This window comes from Artemia franciscana, chromosome 10, assembly GCF_032884065.1.
Source record: "Artemia franciscana chromosome 10, ASM3288406v1, whole genome shotgun sequence".
Lineage (NCBI taxonomy): Eukaryota > Metazoa > Arthropoda > Branchiopoda > Anostraca > Artemiidae > Artemia > Artemia franciscana.
Genome location: NC_088872.1, coordinates 26635478 through 26660880, shown reverse-complemented (window position 1 = coordinate 26660880; position 25403 = coordinate 26635478). Strand labels below are relative to the sequence as shown.

At 34.0% G+C, this 25403-nt stretch overlaps 1 protein-coding gene across 1 annotated transcript; it reads left to right on the top strand.

Moving 5' to 3' along the window:
• Positions 1–541: 541 nt before the first annotated feature.
• On the top strand, positions 542–1451 carry LOC136031998 (neurogenic differentiation factor 6-A-like). Its single transcript, XM_065712063.1, has one exon. The coding sequence runs from the start codon at positions 664–666 to the stop codon at positions 1267–1269; it is 606 nt and encodes a 201-aa protein (XP_065568135.1). The 5' UTR covers positions 542–663; the 3' UTR covers positions 1270–1451.
• Positions 1452–25403: the final 23952 nt, after the last annotated feature.

Sequence of the window (25403 nt, the reverse complement as noted above, 5' to 3'; positions counted from 1 at the left end):
AATAAAGGTTAATACTAAAATTCACATTTCTTGGGTAAATGCAAGATTTTAAAGCTTTTAAGTTGATTATATAACAAAGCTTAAGTTGCTGTGCAACAAAACTTTTTGAAGAGCTACTTCTGGATCTTTTGACCTAAGAAATATTTTTGAACAGTTCCGCAGGTTTCAGTGAGAATGCCATTTAGAGGGAGTCTTAAACTGTAAGCTTGATTGCGACTGATTTTATTTCTGAATATTGATAATAAACTTCGCTTATATTTATGGCGGAAATTACTAATTGTTTTCGAGCCACATTGGTAAGAATGTAGAAACTATTCAACCGACGAGGTAAATGATGTAATCAAATGAACCCTTTATTAGAGGGTAGGTGCAATGTTGATCGCCAATTACTGAGAGGCATGTTTCCGCTCTTGTGATAACCAAGTTTTCTTGAGTAGACGCTGAACATCTTCACTGCACCCAAGGCTGTTGTTAATTGTCCAGGCTGATAGTTATGGATCTATCCGCCTGATATCTACTAGCCAATCAGAATATAGCAAAATACTGGACATTGGTGCTTTCTCGATTAAATGCTGAGAAGGTATGAACACAGTGCAATATAGAAAATAGTATTTATCGTGGTTTCGTTGAAGATACTCGCATTGAAAGAGACTGACAAACATAATGGATATAACATATTCAGACCAAGACTCCAGCGATTTTTTAGTCGATGAAAGTGCACTATCAGACGATGGATATGTAAAATATTACCATTTACCTGTAAGTTATATACCTTTACATGTCGTCCAAAACGAACATCAAACAGATACAGTTTTAGACTTATTAGACCTTAGTGGCTCTCGATTAGCCGATTATGAAATAAATAACAACTCCGTTATTGCATACGAAAAACTGTACTGTGAACAAGATAATGAAGATTATTCTCCTATCGGAGAATGGACTGATCTTACTCCCAAATACGACCAGAATAACGAGGAAAAACCTGAAAGCGGTAGAAAGCAAAGAAAGACAAGGGGAACAGGTGGACAAGGGGTCAGAAAACGAGTTCCCAGAACACCGAAACCACCACCCATAGAAACTATGCGTCGGAGACGCTCAGCTGCTAATGCAAGAGAACGAAGAAGAATGAACAGTCTTAATGATGCTTTTGAAAAACTGCGAGAAGTTGTCCCTTCACTAGGTTCTGATAGAAAGTTATCCAAGTTTGAAACTTTACAGATGGCTCAAACATACATAAGTGCTCTAAGTGAACTTTTGTCACGGTTCTGAACCCTTTCATTTGATATTACGTATAGACGCATTTTGTGTTTCTCTAGTCTTCAGATTTTACGTAAGGGAGTGTGCATTTTAAAGATCCGTGCTGTGAACATGTGCAATAAAAGTGTTTAGTTATGATAATTTATGTAATGCTGCCAGTTGAGTGACTTTAATAGATGAATTCGTCGTTTAAATACACTGCGTTACTGTTCATTTAAGCCTTTAGATGCCTTTTATCATCAAATTATTTAGAAGCGCAAATCACTTCATTGAAAACGTAGCTAAAATGGTTACTTTTTCTTCCTGAGATATCCTCTCAATACCTTTTTATCTTAGTTTTTTACAGCTAATTCCAACTTTTTAACAGAATAGTTTGCAGGCAGAAAACATTTCTAGGTTGCGAAGAGTATTTCTTCTGTCTAAAAATGTCGATTAGATTTCATCTCGCTTACTTTCTGAAGGGGAAATGATCCTATATTAGCTTTTAACTGTTCTGATCTTGCATAGTGTATTCAATAAGATCATTTGTTACTGCTCCGGCGGTGACCTACTACTGTTATTTCTAACAACTCACAGCTGCACAAAGCACCCGGAGGCAAACACGGACGCTTGCGCTTTTTTTCAACCTAATCTATCCAAAGCTTCACTCTTTTCCCTCCCCGTGTATAGTTCCAATTTTTGATGACGATCAAAATTTTAATTTCTTCCCAGTTTTTTTTTTCTATGCTATCTTTACAGTATTTGAATATAAATAAAGCTTTTGTGTATGAGTGTGTGTATGCGTGTTACCGTGGCACAAAAAGGTGAATTGTCTCTAGCATAGTTGGTGTTTTGTTCGCAAATTTAATCAACATCAAGGAGATTCTACTGCAGACAAATTACACTATTATCTGCCATTCCATTTTTTCTAGGGTTCTAGGAAAAAGAAAACTTACCTCTCATATAATGCCAAGGGAAATCAATGCACTTTCATTACATCAGCAGTCTTTTTTTCTTCCATCGCCACTGATATACGTCATCCTAGGCTATTCATCCTATTCCATAAATCATTATCTGCAATAGGTGATTCTTGCAAAGAAGTCATTATGGAATAGGACCGCATAAGCATATTTAAGTTATTGAAGTTGTTAAAAATAAAAAAATAAAAAAATGCTTAATGCCGAGTAGGATTCTTCGTTTGCTAAATCTACCTAGTCACCCCATTCCCAACCTGATTGGCTTTACAGTGCGAAATTTCAAACCAATCGAAGCACCGAAAATTTATTGAACCACAAGTTTCTTAAAGTGAATTACGTGTCTGTCGATCATTCTACAAAAAAAAAATTGATAAGAAGAATGCGGCATTTCAAGAGTTTTCTAGAAACCGAGGCTTAGAAAGGTTTTTTAACGCCAGGTAGCATGGCTGTATACAAGTTTTTTTTTGATGGGGGGGGGGGGTGTTTTACACAAGGATTTTTTCGGGGGGATTACACAAAAAAATGAAATAAAAAACGCATAACAAATTTGTCTATATCCATCTTTGTTACGCTTTATGGGTCAGATTAGCATGTCGGGGGGTTGTAACCCCCTGACTCTTGCCCAGGAGGAATATTCGTTTTCTTACTCCCCCCTAAAAACGTGAGTCTTTCACGCAACGTTTCTAAACGGCGCCCAGACAGATGATAGTGTTCGGGGACAAGGTTACCCCCTCCTGCTAGCTAGGCCACCATCTGAAACATTAAAAAAGATGTGCTTCGGGATTGGGCGGAGCAAGGGTGTTTCCAGGCTCATTTGAAGAGACAGTGTCTTATAAACATAGAAAACCTATTTGGTTTAATACTATGTTGGTTGAATTAATAGTCCAAGCTGCATTTAATTTCAAGATATAAACTTAAGGTAAGCATGCTGGACAAAATGGAAGGATTGTCAATATATGCTATTGGAGGGAAAAGCAGGCCCATGATCACCTCTACAGCTCTGCCTTGCCCCTCACACTGCTGGCTTTTTAGCAATATTGCACCGTTTTTGAAAAGGTATTATTCAACATATCCAATCTTCATGTTTGGATGCCAAAGTAGGTCAGTAGTCCCTCCACCTACTTTCTCTTATTGAAATTCTAAAAGCCCATAGCTACAGTCAAAAAGACTTTCTAAAGAAGTTTTAGACCGTTTGCTGTTGCAGTCTTGCTATTGCTTGCTATTGCAAATCTCGGATCTGTACTGTTGGAGTACCATAATGAGGCTAAAGCCTGTTAAAATCCCCCACCGTTTTCTGACCTCCAAAGGATGGTAAGCAAGTTGAAACGTGTTTGACTGGAATCATGCAAAGATTCTCAGTCTGAGTGATTAACGCGAAAGAAATAGGGAAGGAGGCTCATCCCCAAACAACTTCCAGAATAATATAAAGAAGGATATTAATGCAGACCAAATATTTTCTTATTTAAATGCGCTTCTTAGCTTTTTGACATGGAACATACTTATGCAACATTAAGTACTTTTTCATAAATAATTGGTAACATACTAAGCAACATACTTAAGCATACTAATAACATACTTAAGCAACAGTAAGTATTTTTTCATAAATAATTGGTTCACGTAGCCGTGCATTTGCTTGAAGAATCCCCCCCCCGGAAATTAATACTATAAAAAATAACTTCCCCCTCCATTGGCTGCGTTTTTGGCTTTATCACCCTTTATACCTGATTTCAGGGGGCATTTATACATACAATATTGTTGCAACTTGAATAATAAATCATCAAAAAACAAATAATCTAAAAATATTTATTAACATAAAAAGTTAACGAGATTGATTAAACAAAGCAAAAATGTTATCAAAATATTGACAATTTATGATTAAAATATATATATATATATATAAAAGTACATTCAAAAGTAGAACTCTCAAGAAAATTTTTGGCAAAATTATGCAGTGACGGAGTACAGTTAAAAAAAAGTTTTGTAAATAACTAATGGTATTTCTTACAGCAACATCCTGCATATCCTGTTATAATTGTCTTTACATCAAGAATCAATCAACTATACCATAAGAAACTGCGAATTTAAAACCCTGTCAGTTTTGTATGTATCATAATGGCTGTTAAATACCCAAAGAAGGGACCTTTGGATCAGGATCTGAACTCGAAATGCAGATAAACTTTGATATGTCTTCATTTCAGAATACTAGCAGAGATAATCTTAAGTAGTCTCATTTTTATTAATTCTTTGGTATATGTAAATGCCTTGCTATAATTTCATCTTAAAAGTTACGATTTTTTTTTTTTTATCCATAATACGCATATATACATATATATATATATATATATATATATATATATATATATATATATATATATATATATATATATATATATATATATATATCGTTACGCGCCATATTAGTTACGCGCCATTGTAGTTGTGTCCCTATGTCCCACCTGTGAATATAGATATATATATATATATATATATATATATATATATATATATATATATATATATATATATATATATATATATATATATATGTTTTTAACTACGTAAAACTTGCGAATATACAACATTCTTTGCTGTCCCATTGTCTGTGCATATAAATAGATTGTCAGGTTTACCGACTCTTGAACATGCAACATATAATGGTCCATGGGAAAACAATCCGTATTCAGATCTATACCTCATGATTCTAATGATTGCCCTTGAGCTTTGTTGATGGTGATTGCTAATCGACCATTCCCTGAGTCGCCATCGTCATTTATATATCCCCCTGTGCACCCCGGCGTCCCCTTTGTAGTTATGTCCCTGTGTCCCGGTCGTCATTTATATTCCCTGTGTCCCGGTCGTCATTTGTGTCCCGGTGTTCCAGTCTGTGATTTCTCTTTGAGTGTCCCGGGCGTCATTTATATTCCTTGTGTCCCGGTGTCCCGGTCGTCATTTATATCCCCCTGTGCCCCCCGGCGTCCCCATTGTAGTTGTGTCCCTGTGTCCCGGTCGTCATTTATATTCCCTGTGTCCCGGTCGTCATTTGTATCCCGGTGTCCCGGTCTGTATATACATTCGTTTTTTAGTTTTGTTTTTCTCCTTTATTTTTTTCCTTTTTTCTTTTTTTTCTTTTTTAGTTTATTTAGATTTTTAGATTTTTTAGTTTTTTTATTAGTTTTTAGTTTTTTTGTAGTTTTTACCATTTTTTTAGTTTTTTTAGTTTTTTTTTTACTTATGTCCTGGTCGTCATTTATACTCCCTGTGTCCCGGTCGTCATTTGTGTCTCGGTGCTTTGTTGATTGCTAATTTATATTATATTTATATTTATATTTTTTATATTTATTAATATTTTTTTAGTTTTCTTTTTCTCTTATTTTTCAGTTTTTTCCTTTTTTTTAGTTTTTTCTTTTTTAGTTTTTAGTTTTTTTTTGTTTTTTACCTTTTATTAGTTTTTTTAGTTTTTTTAGTTTTTTAGCTTTTTTAGTTTTTTTATTAGTTTTTAGTTTTTTTTAGTTTTTGCCTTTTTTTAGTTTTTTCAGTTTTTTTTAGTTTTTAGTTTTTTACCTTTTTTTAGTTTTTTTTAGTTTTTTAGCTTTTTTAGTTTTTTTTTCTTTTTAGTTTTTTTTTGTAGTTTTTACCTTTTTTAGTTTTTTTTCTTCTTTTGTATTAGTGTGAAATAATTCAGACGTCATATGCGGACAAACACGACGTCACTCGACAGACAGACAGACAGACATAACCCACAAACAACTTATTTTTATATATATTTATTCATATTTTTTTAGTTTTCTTTTTCTCTTTTATTTTTCAGTTTTTTCCTTTTTTTTAGTTTTTTTCTTTTTTAGTTTTTAGTTTTTTTTTAGTTTTTTACCTTTTTTTAGTTTTTTTTTAAGTTTTTTTAGTTTTTTAGCTTTTTTAGTTTTTTTATTAGTTTTTATTTTTTTTGTAGTTTTTGCCTTTTTTTATTTTTTTCAGTTTTTTTTTAGTTATTAGATTTTTACCTTTTTTTAGTTTTTTTTAGTTTTTTAGCTTTTTTAGTTTTTTTTTCTTTTTACTTTTTTTTGTAGTTTTTACCTTTTTTAGTTTTTTTCTTCTTTTGTATTAGTGTGAAATAATTCAGACGTCATATGTGGACAAACATGACGTCACCTGATCCACACACAGATCCACACACAGACAACTTATTTTTATATATATAGATATATATATATATATATATATATATCTATATATATAAAAATAAGTTGTCTGTGGATGGATGGATGGATGGATGTGTGGATGGATGTGTCAGGTGACGTCACCTGAAAAAACTGGATTAGGTGACGTCAAAACTGAAAAAACTAAAAAAAGGCAAAAACTACAAAAAAAAACTAAAAACTAATAAAAAAAATAAAAAAGCTAAAAAACTAAAAAAACTATAAAGGTAAAAACCAATAAAAAACTAAAAAAAAAACTGAAAAAACTAAAAAAAGGCAAAAACTACAAAAAAAAACTAAAAACTAATAAAAAAAGTAAAAAAGCTAAAAAACTAAAAAAACTAAAAAAACTAAAAAAAGGTAAAAAACTAAAAAAAATAAAAAATAAAAAAAAAACTAAAAAAAAGGAAAAAACTGAAAAATAAGCTAAAATAAAGGTAAAAACCAATAAAAAACTAAAAAAAAAAAGGAAAAAACTAATAAATGACGACACTCAAAGAGAAAGCGACCAGGACAAAAAACTAAAAAAAAAGGCAAAAACTACAAAAAAACTAAAAACTAATAAAAAAAATAAAAAAGCTAAAAAACTAAAAAAACTAAAAAAAGGTAAAAAACTAAAAAAACTAAAAACTAAAAAAAAACTAAAAAAGGTAAAAACTAAAAGAACTAAAAAAGAAAAAAATAAATGACGACACTCAAAGAGAAAGCGACCAGGACAAAAGGAATGTTCGATTAGCAATCAACAAAGCACCGGGACACAGGGAGTATAAATGACGACCAGGACACAAGTAAAAAAAAAAATTAACAAAACTAAAAAGAAGGTAAAAACTACAAAAAAACTAAAAAGAAAAAAAAACTAAAAACTAATAAAAAAACTAAAAAATCTAAAAATCTAAATAAACTAAAAAAGAAAAAAAAAGGAAAAAAATTAAGGAGAAAAACAAAACTAAAAAACGAATGTATATACAGACCGGTACACCGGGATACAAATGACGACCGGGACACAGGGAATATAAATAACGACCGGGACACAGGGACACAACTACAACGGGGACACCGGGGGAAACAGGGGGATATAAATGACGACCGGGACAAAAAAACTAAAAAGAAATAAAAACTAAAAACTAATAAAAAAAACTAAAAAATCTAAAAATCTAAATAAGCTAAAAAAGAAAAAAAAAGGAAAAAAATAAAGGAGAAAAACAAAACTAAAAAACGAATGTATATACAGACCGGGACACCGGGATACAAATGATGACCGGGACGCGGGACACAGGGAATATAAATGACGACCGGGACACAGGGACACAACTACAACGGGGACACCGGGGGAAACAGGGGGATAACCTGACAATCTATTTATATGCAAAGACAATGGGACAGCAAAGAATGTTGTATATTCGCAAGTTTTACGTAGTTAAAACCATATATATATATATATATCTATATTCACAGGTGGGACATAGGGACACAACTACAATGGCGCGTAACTATTATGGCGCGTAACGACTTACGCGCGCGGGGGGGCTTGGGGGGGGCGCGAAGCGCCCCCACCAACTAGGTGTTGGGGTGGCGCGAAGCGCCACCCCAACAGCTAGTATATATATATATATATATATATATATATATATATATATATATATATATATATATATATATATCTTCTATATATATAAAAATAAGTTGTCTGTCTGTCTGTGGATGGATCAGGTGACGTCACCTGAAAAAACTGGATCAGGTGACGTCAAAACTGAAAAAACTAAAAAAGGCAAAAACTACAAAAAAAACTAAAAACTAATAAAAAAAATAAAAAAGCTAAAAAACTAAAAAAACTAAAAAAAGGCAAAAACTGCAAAAAAAACTAAAAACTAATAAAAAAAATAAAAAAGCTAAAAAACTAAAAAAACTAAAAAAAGGCAAAAACTACAAAAAAAACTAAAAACTAATAAAAAAAATAAAAAAGCTAAAAAACTAAAAAAACTAAAAAAACTAAAAAAAAGGTAAAAAACGAAAAAAACTAAAAACTAAAAAAAACTAAAAAAAAAGGAAAAAATTGAAAAATAAGCTAAAATAAAGGTAAAAACCAATAAAAAACTAAAAAAAACTGAAAAAACCAAAAAAAGGCAAAAACTACAAAAAAAAAACTAAAAACTAATAAAAAAAGTAAAAAAGCTAAAAAACTAAAAAAACTAAAAAAACTAAAAAAAGGTAAAAAACTAAAAAAAAATAAAAAATAAAAAAAAACTAAAAAAAAGGAAAAAACTGAAAAATAAGCTAAAATAAAGGTAAAAACCAATAAAAAACTAAAAAGAAAAAAAGGAAAAAACTAAAAAAAATTTTCATCTAAAAAACTAAAAAAAAACTAAAAAAGGTAAAAACTAAAAGAACTAAAAAAGAAAAAAATAAATGACGAAACTCAAAGAGAAAGCGACCAGGACAAAAGGAATGTTCGATTAGCAATCAACAAAGCACCGGGACACAGGGAGTATAAATGACGACCAGGACATAAGTAAAAAAAAAAAACTATCTATATATATAAAAATAAGTTGTCTGTGGATCTGTGGATCGTGGATCAGGTGACGTCACCTGAAAAAACTGGATCAGGTGACGTCAAAACTGAAAAAACTAAAAAAAGGCAAAAACTACAAAAAAAAACTAAAAACTAATAAAAAAAATAAAAAAGCTAAAAAACTAAAAAAACTAAAAAAAAGGCAAAAACTACAAAAAAAACTAAAAACTAATAAAAAAGCTAAAAAACTAAAAAAACTAAAAAAAGGCAAAAACTACAAAAAAAACTAAAAACTAATAAAAAAAATAAAAAAGCTAAAAAACTAAAAAAACTAAAAAAACTAAAAAAAGGTAAAAAACTAAAAAAACTAAAAACTAAAAAAAAGGAAAAAACTGAAAAATAAGCTAAAATAAAGGTAAAAACCAATAAAAAACTAAAAAAAAAACTGAAAAAACTAAAAAAGGCAAAAACTACAAAAAAGCTAAAAACTAATAAAAAAAGTAAAAAAGCTAAAAAACTAAAAAAACTAAAAAAACTAAAAAAACTAAAAAAAGGTAAAAAACTAAAAAAAATAAAAAATAAAAAAAAATAAAAAAAAGGAAAAAACTGAAAAATAAGCTAACATAAAGGTAAAAACCAATAAAAAACTAAAAAGAAAAAAAGGAAAAAACTAAAAAAATTTTCATCTAAAAAACTAAAAAAAACTAAAAAAGGTAAAAACTAAAAGAACTAAAAAAGAAAAAAATAAATGACGACACTCAAAGAGAAAGCGACCAGGACAAAAGGAATGTTCGATTAGCAATCAACAAAGCACCGGGACACAGGGAGTATAAATGACGACCAGGACATAAGTAAAAAAAAAAATTAACAAAACTAAAAAGAAGTTAAAAACTACAAAAAAACTAAAAAGAAAAAAAAACTAAAAACTAATAAAAAAACTAAAAAATCTAAAAATCTAAATAAACTAAAAAAGAAAAAAAAAAGGAAAAAAATAAAGGAGAAAAACAAAACTAAAAAACGAATGTATATACAGACCGGTACACCGGGATACAAATGACGACCGGGACACAGGGAATATAAATGACGACCGGGACACAGGGACACAACTACAACGGGGACACCGGGGGAAACAGGGGGATATAAATGACGACCGGGACAAAAAAACTAAAAAGAAAAAAAAACTAAAAACTAATAAAAAAACTAAAAAATCTAAAAATCTAAATAAGCTAAAAAAGAAAAAAAAAGGAAAAAAATAAAGGAGAAAAACAAAACTAAAATACGAATGTATATACAGACCGGGACACCGGGATACAAATGACGACCGGGACACAGGGAATATAAATGACGACCGGGACACAGGGACACAACTACAACGGGGACACCGGGGGAAACAGGGGGATGTAAATGACGACCGGGACACCGGGACAGGGAATGGTCGATTAGCAATCACCATCAACAAAGCTCAAGGGCAATCATTAGAATCATGAGGTATAGATCTGAATACAGATTGTTTTCCCATGGACCATTATATGTTGCATGTTCAAGAGTCGGTAAACCTGACAATCTATTTATATGCAAAGACAATGGGACAGCAAAGAATGTTGTATATTCGCAAGTTTTACGTAGTTAAAACCATATATATATATATATATATATATATATATATATATATATATATATATATATATATATATATATATATATATATATATATATATATCTATATTCACAGGTGGGACATAGGGACACAACTACAATGGCGCGTAACTATTATGGCGCGTAACGACTTACGCGCGCGGGGGGGCTTGGGGGGGCGCGAAGCGCCCCCACCAACTAGGTGTTGGGGTGGCGCGAAGCGCCACCCCAACAGCTAGTATATATATATATATATATATAAATAAGTTGTCTGTGTGTGTGTGTCGAGTGACGTCATGTTTGTGTGTCGACTGACGTCATGTTTGTCGACTGACGTCATTATAAGGATTGAGCTGTATGCGTCATGAAGTTGTTTGTCGACTGACGTCATGTTTGTCAACTGATGAAATTACATGCCGGGACACCGGGACACAAATGACGACCGGGACACAGGAAATATAAATGACGACCGGGAACCTCAAAGAGAAATTACAGACTGGGACACCCGGAAACAAATCACGACCGGGACACAGGGAATATAAATGACGACCGGGACACAGGGATTGTTCGAATAGAAATTGGGGTGGCACGAAGCGCCACCCCAACAGCTAGTAGGGAATGTAAATGACGACCGGGACACTCAAAGAGAAAGCGACCAAGACACAAGGAATGTTCGATTAGCAATCACCATCAACAAAGCCCCGGGACACAAATGACGACCGGGACACAGGGAGTATAAATGACGACCAGGACACTCAAAGAGAAATTACAGACCGGGACACCGGAAAACAAATGACGACCGGGACAAAAATGATGACCGGGACACCCGGACGCAGGAAATATAAATGACGACCACGACAATCAAAGAGAAATTACAGACTGGGACACCGGGGCACAAATGACGACCGGGACACAGGGAAACAACAACAACGGGGACGCTGGGGGCACAGGAGGATATTTACATGACGACGGGGACACAGGGAATGTTCGATTAGCAATCACCATCAACAAAGCTCAAGAGCAATCATTAGAATAATGAGGTATAGATCTGAATACAGATTGTTTTTCCCATGGACAATTATATGTTGCATGTTCAAGAGTCGGTAAACCTGACAATCTATTTATATGCACAGACAATGGGACAGCCAAGAATGTTGTATATTCGCAAGTTTTACGTAGTTAAAAATATATATACATATATCAATCTATATTCACAGGTGGGACACAGGGACACAACTACAATGGCGCGTAACGAATTACGCGCGCTTATATATATATATATATATATATATATATATATATATATATATATATATATATATATATATATATATATATATATATATATATATATATATATATATATATATATATATATATATATACATATATATATATATATATATGTATATTTATATATATATATATATATATATATATATATATATATATATATATATATATATATATATATATATATATATATATATATATATATATATATATCATATATATATGTATATATATCACATATATATCATATATATATGACAGTCTATTACTCAAACATAACGAATTAAAAATCTTAACTGTTAAGATGAAATTATAGCAAGGCGACCCGGCTCAATAGTAACCGAAACTCTAAAAAATGGAATTTTGATACCGATAGTTACATAAAAAATTCGCATTTTAATGCTGGTTTGAAATGTATATCTTTCATCAAGATTAGTCTTACCTATCAAAAGTTACGAGCCTGATAAAATTTGTCTCATATTAGAAAATAGGGGAAAACACCCCCTAAAAGTCATACAATCTTAACGAAAATCACACCTTCAGATTCTGCGTATCAGAGAACCTTATTGTGGAAGTTTCAAGCTTCTATCTACAAAAATGTGGAATTTCGCATTTTTTTTTTGCCAGAAGTCAAATCACGGATGCGTGTTTATTTGTTTGTTTTTGTTTTTTTGTTTTTTCCCCAGGGGTAATCGTATCGACCCAGTGGTCCTAGAATGTCGCGAGAGGGCTCATTCTAACGGAAATTAAAAGTTCTAGTGGCCTTTTTAAGTGACCGAAAAAATTGGAGGGCACCTAGGCCCCCTCCCACGCTCATTTTTCCCCAAAGTCACCAGATCAAAATTCTGAGATAGCGATTTTATTCAGCATAGTTGAAATCTAATAATTATGTCTTTGGGGACGACTTACTCCCCCGCAGTCCCCGTGGGAGGGGTTGCAAGTTACAAACTTTGACCTTTGTTTACATATAGTAATGGTTACTGGGGAATGTACGGATGTTTTCGGGGTATTTTTTGGTTTGGGAGGGAGAGTTGAGGTGGGGGGGGGGGGGGGTAGGTGGGAAAATTTTTCCATGGAAAAACTTCTCAATTGGGAAGAGACTTTCAATGAAGGGGGCGCAGGATTTTTTAGCATTATTTAAAAAAAAAACAATGAAAAAAATAAATATGAAAAGTTTTTTTCTACTGAAAGTGAGGAGTAGCATTAAAACTTAAAGCAAGCAGAAATTATTACGTATATGAAGGGTTTACCTCCTCGTAATGCCTCGCTCTTTACGCTAAAGTATTTTAAGTAATTTCAACTATTTATTCTACGGCCTTTGTGATTCAAAGGTCATTCTTAAGGAATTGGGACAGAATTTAAGCTTTAGTGTAAAGAGCGAGGTATCGACGAGGGGTGAACCACCTTAAATACGCAATAAAACATACGAATATAGAAGTTCGTTGCGTAAGTTAATTCGTTTAATTACGTATGTTTTTTACTAATGAAAATGTTCGTAAAAAATCAAAAGTTGTAGTTGCCTTTTTAAGTAATCAAAAAATTGGAGGGCAACTAGGCTTCCTCCTTCGCTCCTTTTTCCTCAAAATCTCCCGATTAAAACTTTGAGAAAGCCATTTAGCCAAAAAAAAAATTAATATGCAAATTTCGTTTTAATTATTTATGTTCGGAGAGCCAAGATCAAAACATGCATTAATAAAAAACGTCCAGAAATTAAATAGAAAAAACTAGTTTTTTTAACTGAAAGTAAGGAGCGACATTAAAACTTAAAACGAACCGAAATTACTCCGTATATGAAAGGGGCTTTTCCTCCTCAACGCCCCGCTATTTACACTAAAGTTTTTTACTGTTTTAAGAAGTAGAGTTAAGAGGAAGAGTCAAACATTAGCGTAAAGAGCGGGGCGCTGAGGAGGAAAAGCCCCTAACATATACGGAGTAATTTCTGTTCGTTTTAAGTTTTAATGTCTCTCCTTACTTTCATTTAAAAAAACTTGTTTTTTTTATTTAATTGATATAAATGAGACTACTTGGGATCAACTCTGCTAGCATCCTGAAATGAGAAGCCCTTATCTTGGTGCTAGCAAAGAGGGACCTCAACTGTAAATCATTGGCAAGAATTAGAATATTCTCCTCTCAGATTCTTCGTATTTATTGTAGTTTCATAAAATCTAATTTACAATATGCTTCCCCCGTGTGGCGCTTTGGGCACTGGGACACAGTGTTTGATTAAGTCTAATTTTCGGTCCTCCGATATTGAGTTAAAACGCCCATCAAGGAGGGCTGTACTGCCTGTACTGAAACTAGGTAAAATTAAATTTAAGCGAGGTCAGTACGAAAAGAGTTTATTACTGGGTTTTGACGATGCGATGTATTTTTTAATGTGTAGACTATTTTCTATATTATATTTACAGTTTATTTTTATTGCTGACTAGGAAGTTACTTGGGAATTAATGAAGCAACTTAACATCAAGCAATGTGGAGCAACGTGGATGAAGCAACTTAACATCAAAGCAATGAAAACATCAATGAATTACATCAATGAATCAATGAATTAACATCAAAGCAATGATCAAAGCAACTTAATGAAGCAACTTAACATCAAGCAATGTGGAGCAACATTTGGTACAAAAGGGGTAGAGCAACCAAAACCTTATTTGCCGTTGGTGGAGAGCTAGTTCGTATGTGCAATAAATGTCCTACATCACAAACTCAAAAATACACAGGAAAGCTGTGCGCAGAAAGCTCATAATTTTTTTTGTTCTTCAAATTACATGTGAATTCAGATCATAGACTGATGAGATGGTTTTCCCTTTTTTATTGTTACACTTATTTATGCCAGTAAAACTTGTCTTTCAAGTTGCTATGAAATAATGTGTCAATTTCTACATAGTTCTGAACATCTTAATGAGATTCTGGATTCTCCTTAAAGGCTAGCCAAGAGACAGAAGGGCATTCATCATATAAAATCATATTCTTCTGCCCCAGGATGGGATAAATATATTTGCCAGAATTCGTTAGCAGGGCAATGTTACTAAAAGCAGGTTATCCGGAATAATTTATTGCGCATCAAATTAATTTACTGATTTACGCCTTCTCAAAATGAAATGGATAAAAAAGAATTAGGTTTAAGATAAATCCTGGGGTCTTCTTCTAGAGGCAGTGGTTTGTCTCTCAACAAAAAATTGGCTGCTACCTTCTTCTCGGGTAGAAGCATTTTGCTATCTGACGTAACATGGCTCATGCATGGTGGATAGGAAGAAACGCAGAGCTCCTCGTATTAAATCGATCTGTTGGATCATATAGAACAGAAATAGCAAAAACGCACTGAAACCATACAATAAACAGGGAAAGATCAAAAGTGACAATGATCTTTGGGTAGGGCGCTTATAAGATTTTTCAAGGGAATCCCTAGAAAAAATACGTTCCTCCCCTTCCAAGTGACGGAGGAGAATATAGTTTGAAAAAAAAACATATTCTTTTCATAATAGTACAAAGCCTTGAATATACCACATAATTTTAGTCCTCGAAAAATTAGGAGCCATTTTTGGTTTAATGGGTTTTCATGAGGAGAAACAGATTGCCTGAAGTCACTTTAACGAGTATTTTAAAAAAAAGTATTTTTCCTCAAATGAGAATAACGAGCACGCTAAAAGTTAAAAAAATTCTGCATATGAGGGGGGCCGCTTGTCAACTCTCCACTCTTTACGCTGAAATTTTATGGCGTTTCAGAAATACTTCTCGTTCCGATTCAACGGCCCCTGTGTTTGAGCCACCGTTCTAAAAAAAAAAGGGGGACAAAAGGCGTAAAATATAGACAGGGGAGGAGGTCAAAATTAAGCATAAGAAAGGGGATTGTGGAAAGGGCAGCACGCCTTATTTACGGAATGATTCGTGTTCGTTATAGGTTTTAATGTCGCTCTTAGCTATAGTCTGAAACAACTTTTTTAATAGCATAATCTCAGTGCTTTTTTAAAAGCATTATCAAGGTTACCCTAAATGCAAAAAAGGACATTGCCCCCTCAAATCCAACAAATTAAATCAAAACTTAACTGTTACAAAGCAATGCTTCGAGAAAAAGAGCTCATATAGCGTATTGGCTTTTCAAAATAAAATATCACAACCCATTTTAGAGTTTCGGTTTCTATTGACAAAGATTCGGTCCCACGAACTGTAGGCTCTCTTACACATCGACGGGGATACTTCTCCCCTTTCTTACATTCAAGTTTAGTATTCATGTAACAATGCTTCAAGAACGATAATCATCCCTAAAATTATCTGTAACTATAGCCTATTTACAAAATATAACCTATGTATAAAAATGTGAAATTGTAGCAGATTTTGTAGCCTATTTGTTTTTTTTTTATAAAAGTTCTTCGTATTTTGATATGACAATAAATAATATAAAACAATTTATTTAAAGCAAAGAGCTATGTGCAAAGCCTTTCAAATCCAGAATTTCCCCCTCCCCCACAAAAAATTATCTCCCCCCAGGAAAAATCTCCCGGAGTATTCCTCCCAGATAATCCTGCCATATTCGCCAGGATAATTCCAGATGATCGTTAGAAAGGAAATTTAAAATTCTTCTCATCTGTTAAAGTAAAACAAAAGATCGGGCCATGGTCGAGTGGTATTTTCTACCATTTTCTGTCGTAAAGAGACAATTTTGGCCCAAAAGGTGAGATAAAGCCATCAAATGAAAATTTCGAGACAGGCAATTGATGATGCTTGCAGGTCATAAAAATAAACGGTTAAAATATATATTTATCTTAAGCTGCATTTAACTAAGCTTATTCATTTGAGGCTGCATAAATTACATACAATTGTGGAAATAAAATCTGCAAATAAATTTGTGGTGTATAAATAACAAAAAAATGTTTTACGAAGATGATTAAGAAGAAAAATAATTACGAAAATGAATTTTTATATTTAAGAAGAAAAGTATGCAATTCCAAATTGCACCTTTTGTCAAAGCTACATTTATAATTCACTATATTAAACGATATGCTATAATCAATTCCCTATATGCGCTCAATCAACTCGTTCAATCATTTTTCTTTTGTCTTATTTGGTTTTAAAATTGGTTCGAGTGGTCTGATTTTTGCAAAATATTTTTTGTATCTCTTTTTTTAAATGCAAAACTAGATGAAATTTGGAGGTTTTGAAATTAAAATGTAATTAAAGAAATTTTTGATGCGTTTTAAAAATTTTATTTTGTGTACCCACCCCCCAACCTCCCAACAGAAATCCTGGATACGGCCCTGGTCACCTTACCTTGAATGCGAGGCAAAATTTAGATTACTTTGCACGAAGAATAATTTGGAAACAACAATAAACAATTTTTCTTGATTTTCCTACTCTTCTATGGAAATTAGAAGTTTAACATGCTTCTTCTGAATTGGCAGAGCCGAGTTGTATTCCTTTCATAAGTCATATTTCAGTCAAGTCTCCGAGTTTGCCTTCCGTTTCTATTAAGGAAATCACCAAAATTTTTGAGGGGAACCAAAGCTCATGGTACGAGCCGGCATTTCTTTTATCTTGTGCGACACCAGTTCCCACGCAAGGCATCATTGCAACCTTTGAATAAGCTGTATAATTTGTAATCAGTTGGCCGGGTCAGTTTGTTTCTTTTTTTACTTTGTTAATGCCGTAAAAATCTAATGAAATTGATGCTATACTTAAGCAAATTATTGTGAATAATGAACCGTATAATAAAGTAGTTAATATGCTAAATCAAAAATGCCAACAAACCTAAATGCTCGTAATGATCAAGCAATTATCGAAAGGCAAGTGACGGATAAGTGATCACCATAACGATAGCTCATGGCAATCATCTTTCTTTTGAAAAGTAGATATAGTAATTTGTAGCTATTAGACTAGTAGTTGAAGTGATAAACAGACGCTAGAACAGCCGACACCAAGAACAAATTTGATGATTCTTTATTCGTGTACGCTAATGGGATAATTGGGCCTACGATTATTTTTGTCATTTTTTTTTAATTTAAAAGGCACATGACAAAAATTATTTAGTCCTACCCAGTCTGAGATTAATTGGTCGGATTTCAGAATTTGTTGACGAAGGGCAAGCATTTACCTTGATTATTATTTACATTCTTATCTGGCCCATATCAACGCTGAATGACCATTTTTATTGGTCTGCACCAAATAAGCTGACGATATTCAACTACTTCCTGGTATCATTCATGTAACAAGATATACAAACAGCCGAACACTTCCTTACTTTTGCCTCAATTACTCCTCTCTCCAACCCTCTTTCAAGATTTAGCATAGATCTTAGCCATTTTTTATTTTCAAAAAATTCTAGTGGCTCTCCTTCTATGGTGATTTGAGTCAAGTGTGACTGGTTTGTCATAGTCTCATCTTTTCTGGCTCATGGACTCTTCGGCTAAGGTGTTTTTTAAACATCCATCACTTGATCTACAGGTATTTAAGGTCCTCCAGTCGGACAGTTCAATTTAATCATTCTATCGGCACTGCCAAGATCGCGTATTAGAATAGGAGTATCACTTATTTGATCAGCAGCGACTCTTGGTTAGCTATTACAATTATGGTCAGAACACAGCTTAGATATACAATACACTTTAGAAAGCTCCTGTCTTGCCCATGAGAAGCTTTTGGTACAGAGCTCTGAATTCTACGCCTCCTAGATCGTACTACATCACCATAGGCGGGAACGCAATTTTGTTTTGTTTGTCCAACTGCTCCGATCTTTTAGATCCAGACTGCCAGTTTCCTGTCTCCAGCCGCTAGTATCGCTACCGCTGACTGTGACCCAAAAATAAATCGAGTTTTCATAACTGTATTGTATATCTAAGCTGTGAGTCAGAACCTATTTTAACAACAGGTTAAAAACCCGGATTGGAACCAGGGTTGCCACTAGACCAAAAAATTTCATAACGTCCAAACTCTTTAAACGTAACTTTTTCGTAAATTTTGAAAAAGTCTCTTTCAAGGCAGGGTGAAGTTAAAAGGGGGGGGGGGGTGAAAAAAAATTTCATCCTAATTTAAAAGGTACCTTTTTTCTATCTTAATTAAGAACTTTGAAAACCACTCCTCCTCCTTTCTAGATATTAATGATTTGGAACCTTTTTCGCTTTTGCATCAAATAAATCAATAAAAAATCAAGTTGATTCGGGTGCAACTCAGCCTTTTTCTCGAGTAATTTTGAATGACACTTTGTTTTCACGCAAGAAAATTAAATAAAACATAAAATTGATCTTCTTTCACCTTAAAAAAAAAAAAAAAAAAATCCTCGAGAATGTGGAGGGATGAAACTGATTATGCATAGTGTGCATTTGCTCAAGTTCTGAAAAGGTGTGCCTTAATTTTTTTTCACTTGTAATTGATTTGGATGTAATTTAGGATACTTCGAAGAAAATAACAAGCAAAGATTACATTTTATTTAGCAAAATCTAGACAAACAACTCAAAGAGATAATCGTTTAGGGCTTATATAAAACTTACTTTTTATTCAGATATAAGACATAAGATATTAGATACTTCTACTGCGAGATAAACATAATCAATTTAGGAAAATAGTTAACTTGGAAGTTTACTTTTTCCACTTCCTTGCTTTCCTTACAAGGGTATCCTAGATTTCTAAGGAGCTTGGTCGGGAATTGCTATTCTGACATACATAAGATCAGAAACAGTCTTCGGATTGAGTCTATTGTGTAGTGGGGTCTTTATCATTTTTAACTCAAAAGTTAATTTTTGATACAAGTGAATGTTAAATTTGGATTCAGGATGCAATTTTGACTTAAGAGGTAAGTTTGAACTCTACTCCCCCCCTAATTTACAAATATGTACCCTGAATTGGTATATATAGGGGTGGGGTAAAGTTTATTTCCGACTCAAACACATGTTAAATTTAGATTCAGGATGGAATTCTAACTATAGAGGTCTAACTAAACTGAGTCTACTGTGTCCTGCGTGTCCCCATGTGGCAATAGGGGAACGCCCTATAGATATGTAGGGTACCTCCATAGGTGGCACAGACCAAGGGGAAGCCTTGACCCTGGGGTCCATAGTAGAAACTGGGATACCCTCGTCCGGGGCCATAAATACAGGTGAAGGAGGAAGAAGGCCCCTCAAATGAACACTCAACAGGGCCCACCGGCGTATCCAAGCATCCCATGAGTTACAAACCTTCTCCCAGTAACAGGTTAAATTGCATGATAACGAAGAACACCATCGTGGGAGGATCCTCTTTAGGAGGACAACTGCGGAACAGCATAAGATCCAGATCTATGGACAAAGGCCTCTGCAATGGGCTGCCAACTCTATTCCCATTTGAGGAGTGGCGCCCCTCAAAGAAATTATAGCCTAGTAGCGACACAGCATTCGTAAGGGATTCTGATTAATGGCTAATTCTTCTGGGCTTGATCTGTTTTGACGGATGTTTGTGGGCTGAAAAACCTCTGCCTCCCCGTAGTAGTATAAAATTTGCAGGCATGAATGTATAATGAGTCAGAGGTAATAGGCTTGAGACCGTCTATGCAGGATTTCGACTCTTAATGATAGAAGAGCATCGCCAAGTGCTGAAAACCATGAAGTGACAAGATGGACCCTAGATTGCACCAAGCCTCCATTCATACTGGAGGTTCCAGAGACTTCTTGCTGTCCGGTTCTAAGCCGGCTTTGTGGACTTGAGAAGATATGTTGATCCCCGTTCTGCACTGGTATCGGGGATCATTGCTTTTTCTGAGGCCAAAATAATTTCAATGATTTAAAGAACATGAAAATTGGAACTTGGAATGTTACGACATTAAAAAGAGACTATAGTATTGACAATTTGATTGACAAATTCAGACGATTCGAACTGGACTTATTAGGAGTTACAGAAAGTCGTGTCCCAGGGGTAGAAAGCATGAAATTAGGTGATATAGAATTTGTTTACTCAGACAGGAAGAATGGGTTACATAGATAGGGAGTAGGGCTCAGGGTGAACAAGGAAGTTGCTAAGTCTTGTTTAGGCTGGGAAGGTGTTGATAACAGAATACTAATTGCTCATTTTATGACTAAAAAGTTCAGGGTATCAGCTATAGTAGTATATGCCCCTATTGAACCGACTGATGGAGATACTAGTGACCAAGATGAATTTTACTTACAGTTGAAGGAGCAAAAAGACAGGGTCCCAGGTAGAAATATGGTATTTTTACTAGGAGATTTCAACACCCAGGTCGGTAGAAATAGGGATAAATGGTATCCTAGCCTAGGTAAATTTGGTGTAAGAAAACAATAAAGGCTACAGAGTTTTGCAATTTTATAGTTATAACAATCTAGTTATAACCAATACGGTGTTTGGTCATAAAATGGCCCATAAGTTGACATGGTACTCACCTGATAGCAAGACAGCAAACCTTATAGGTTATGTTATAGAAAACCGAAGACTGGCAGGATCAATACAAGAATGTAGGTAGACTCCAGGATAAGAATTTGAGAGAAACTTTCTAGGAACAATTGCTAATTGTTTGCTAAACTTTAGAGTTTAAAATTTGACAATATAGAAGATAGTTGGAATAATTTTAGAAAAATAAATTGTGAAGTCGCTGATGGTGTCTTAGGGAAGAAAGTTAAGACTGCGGAATATTAGGAATATTAGTGAAAAAACTTTATGTTTAATTGAGAGAAGAAGGGGTTTGTAAAAGAATTTTCTGAGCGACAGATCATATGAAAACAAAACGAATATAAAGGAAGTAGAGAAAGCATTAAAATATGAACTAGGATGTGTGAAGTGGAAGCCATGGATAAAATTGCCGAGGATCTGGAAGATGCATATAGACGGCATAATGGTAAAATGTTGTACTGGTATGTTAATAAATTGAGAGGGAATAGTTGGTCCGGACTTGTCCCAGTTAAAGATAGGAACAGGGCAACAATTAGTGATAAGGAAAGAGTTAAAGAGAGATGGGTGGAACATTCTGAGAATGTGCTAAACCGAGAAACAATTACAGGAAAAGATATAAAGGAAAATGAAAAAGTTGGATATGAAGGAAGATTTGTTTTGTGAGATATAAAGGAAAATGAAAAAGTTGAATATGAAGGAAGATTTGTTTTGTGAGGAAGAATTAGCGACAGTACTAAAAGGATTAAAAAATAATAAGGCTCCAGATGATGATTGTGTGGTAAATGAGTTTCTTTAATATGGTGGCTCCGTGGTTACAAATAAGTTATTGAAGATTATGAATATGATTTTTAAAAAAGAGGAAGTACCTAACGATTTTTGAAAAATCGTATAAGAAAGGTGATAAGAATGAGTGCGTAATTATGAAAATTAAATTATAAAATAATATTTGAAAATTAATGTTAAGAAGGCTAAGATTGATCAGGTGAGCCGCTTCACTTACCTTGGTAGTATTAATAGCAAACCTTCCCTTTATACAGGAGGTCCCACGAATTTCTTGCTGTCCGGTTCTAAGTCGGCTTAAGCGCTTCGGTATAAATTCGAGAAGATGCGTTGGTCCCAGTCCTGCATTGGCATTCGGGACAATTGCTTTTCCTGAGGCCAAAATCATCTCAATGATTTAAAAAACATGAAAATTGGAACTTGGAATGTTTTGAATGTACAAAAAAACTATCGCATCGAAATTTTGACGGACGAATTGAGACGATTCAAAATGAACTTATTATGAATTTCAGAAACTCATATTCAAGGGATAGGAAGCATGAGATTAGGTGATATAGAATTTGTTCACACAGGCAGAAAGGAGAGGGTACAAAGACAAGGAGTAGGGCTCACGATGAATAAGGAAGCTGCTAAGTCTTGTTTAGGCTGGGAAGGTATTAATAATGGTATTAATAAATCACTCATTTTATGACTAAAAAGCTGAAGGTATCAGTTACAGTAGTATATTCCCATGTAGAGCCGATTGACGGAGATACTCGTGATTCAGATGAATTTTACTTACGCTCGCAGAAGCAAATAGACAGGGTCCCAGGTAGAAACATGGCGCTTTTATTAGATTTTAACGCCCATGTCAGTAGAAATAGAGATAGATGGTAACCTAGCCTAGGTAAATTTGGTGTAGGAAAAGAAATTAGGTATGATTAGGGTGTTCGTCACCATCCAATCTATAGCATAACTGAGAAAGATCGAGACAGTGGGCAACCCTCTTTGACTTTGTATTACAAAGTCAATCTTGAGGCATCATCGCCCGCCACATACATATATGTCCCTTCACCATTATAATCACTTTTCAGGATTACAACAACTTGACACAGTGTTTCAACCTCATTGTTCATAACGGTTCTTCCTTCTAATTGCCAAAAACAACCTTGTCACCTTTTCTGCTATGTAGCAAGAGTACGAACTCCTTTCAATTGTTTGCAAATATCGTTGTTTGATCCTTAAGAAGACCATGAAGCTTTTCAGCACTGAAGCTTTTTAATTATCCTGATGGTCATCAGCACTTGAAAAACATTGGACAGATTGGGCGATTAGAGTTGACATTATATTAATCACGTGAGGATACTACTAAAAGCTGGTAGAATCTGAAAATGGTTAGTGATACTTTAAAGCTCTTGAAAGTGTTCCCTCCAACGTTTAGCACGTTCTCTATTTTTTCAAAAAACAAAGCCTTATTTTTTTATTCTTATTTTTAATGATTCAGATGGTCCAGATGTTCTGCCAGTTGATATCTCAAGTCACTGGTGCAAGCCTCATTAGCACTAATCCTGGTCATGACCTTTTGCATGTTTTCCAGCTTTGTAAACTGTTTTTCGAGGCTCCTTTTAGGCTATTAAATAAAAAAAACAAGTTTTTTCAACTGAAAGTAAGGAGTGACATCAAAACTTAAAACGTACAGAAATTACTTCGTATATGAAAGAGGCTGCTTCCTCATCAACGCCCCGCTCTTTACGCTAAAGTTTGACTCTTTCTCTCAATTCTTCTTTCTAAAACAGTAAAAAACTTTTGAATCAATGCATGTTTTGATTTTGGCTCTCCGCAGAGGAATAATCAAAACGAAATTTGCATATTTTTTTTTGGCTCAATGGCTTTCTCATAATTTTGATCGAATGATTTTGAGAAAAAAAGAGCGGGGGACGAAGCCTAGTTGCCCCCCGATTTTTTGGTTAATTAAAAAGGCAACTAGAACTTTTAATTTTTTACGAATCTTTTTATTGGTAATAGATTTACGTAACTTATAAATTAGCTTACGTAAAGAACTTTTGTATTCTCATGTTTTTATTACATATATGAGGGGATTCGCCCCATCGTCAGTACCTCGCTCTTTACACTAAAGCTTAAATTTTATCCCAATTCATTAAGAATGAACCCCTGAATCACAAAAGCCGTAGAATAAGTAGTTGAAATTACCGAAAATACTTTAGCGTAAAGAGCGAGGTATTAGAAGGAGGTGAGCCCCTCATATGGGTAATAATTTCTGTTTGTTTTAAGTTTTATTGCTGTTCCTTACTTCCAGCTGAAAAAGCTTTTTCACTTTTATTTTTTAATTGTTTTTTTTTTTTAAATAATGCTAGTAAATCCTGCTCTCCCTTCATGGAAATTTTCTTCTCCCATTACAAATTCTCGAAGGAAAGTTCCCCCAGCATATCCCCCTCTTCTCAACCCCTCCCCCAAACCAAAAAAATCCTCCTGAAAACGCCTGTATACTTCCCAATAACCATTACTATATGTAAGCACAGGTCAAAGTTTGTAACTTGTTGCCCCTCCCACGGGGACTGTGGGGGAGTAAGTCGTCCCCAAAGACATAATTATAAGGTTTTTCGACTACACTGAATAAAATGGCTATCTCAGAATTTTGATCCGTTGACTTTGGGAAAATAATTAGCGTGGGAGGGGGCCTAGGTGCCCTCCAATTTTTTTGGTCACTTAAAAAGGGCACTAGAACTTTTCATTTCCGTTAGAATGAGCCCTTTTGCAACATTCTAGGACAACTGGGTCGATACGATCACCCCTGGGAAAAAAAAAAACAAACAAAAAAACAAAAAAAAACAATAGATAGGAGCTTGAAACTTCTACAGTAGGGTTCTCTGATACGCTGAATCTGATGGTGTGATTTTCGTTAAGATTCTATGACTTCTAGGGGGCGTTTCCCCCTATTTTCTAAAATAACGCAAATTTTCTCAGGCTCGTAACTTTTGATGGGTAAGACTAAACTTGATGAAACTTATATATTTAAAACCAGCATTAAAATGCGATTCTTTTGATGTAGCTATTGGTATCAAAATTCCATTTTTTAGAGTTTTGGTTACTATTGAGCCGGGTCGCTCCTTACTACAGTTCGTTACCACGAACTGTTTGATAATAATAAAAAAAATATCAATCGGCTCTATGATGTCATCCGACATCCGTATCTTCCTTTTGGGTTTCATAGCCCCAAACATTTCATTTTGACGAGTCAAAGGGATTTGCTGGCTTTAGGGTTCTACGGAAGCTTAAGTGGTGATAAAACCTACAAACAAAAAGGTTGTAAGCGAGTATATTTCCGACTTACACAGTCCGAATCACTCTTAAGGATCAGTTCAGGGTAATTTAGGCAAAAACTTCGTCATGTCTTCAGTTTACTCTGGGTCTCCGAAG

What these genes read in the sequence shown, in the direction of transcription:
- LOC136031998 (XM_065712063.1), top strand. Translation starts at nt 664, where the DNA reads ATGGATATAACATATTCAGACCAAGACTCCAGCGATTTTTTAGTCGAT.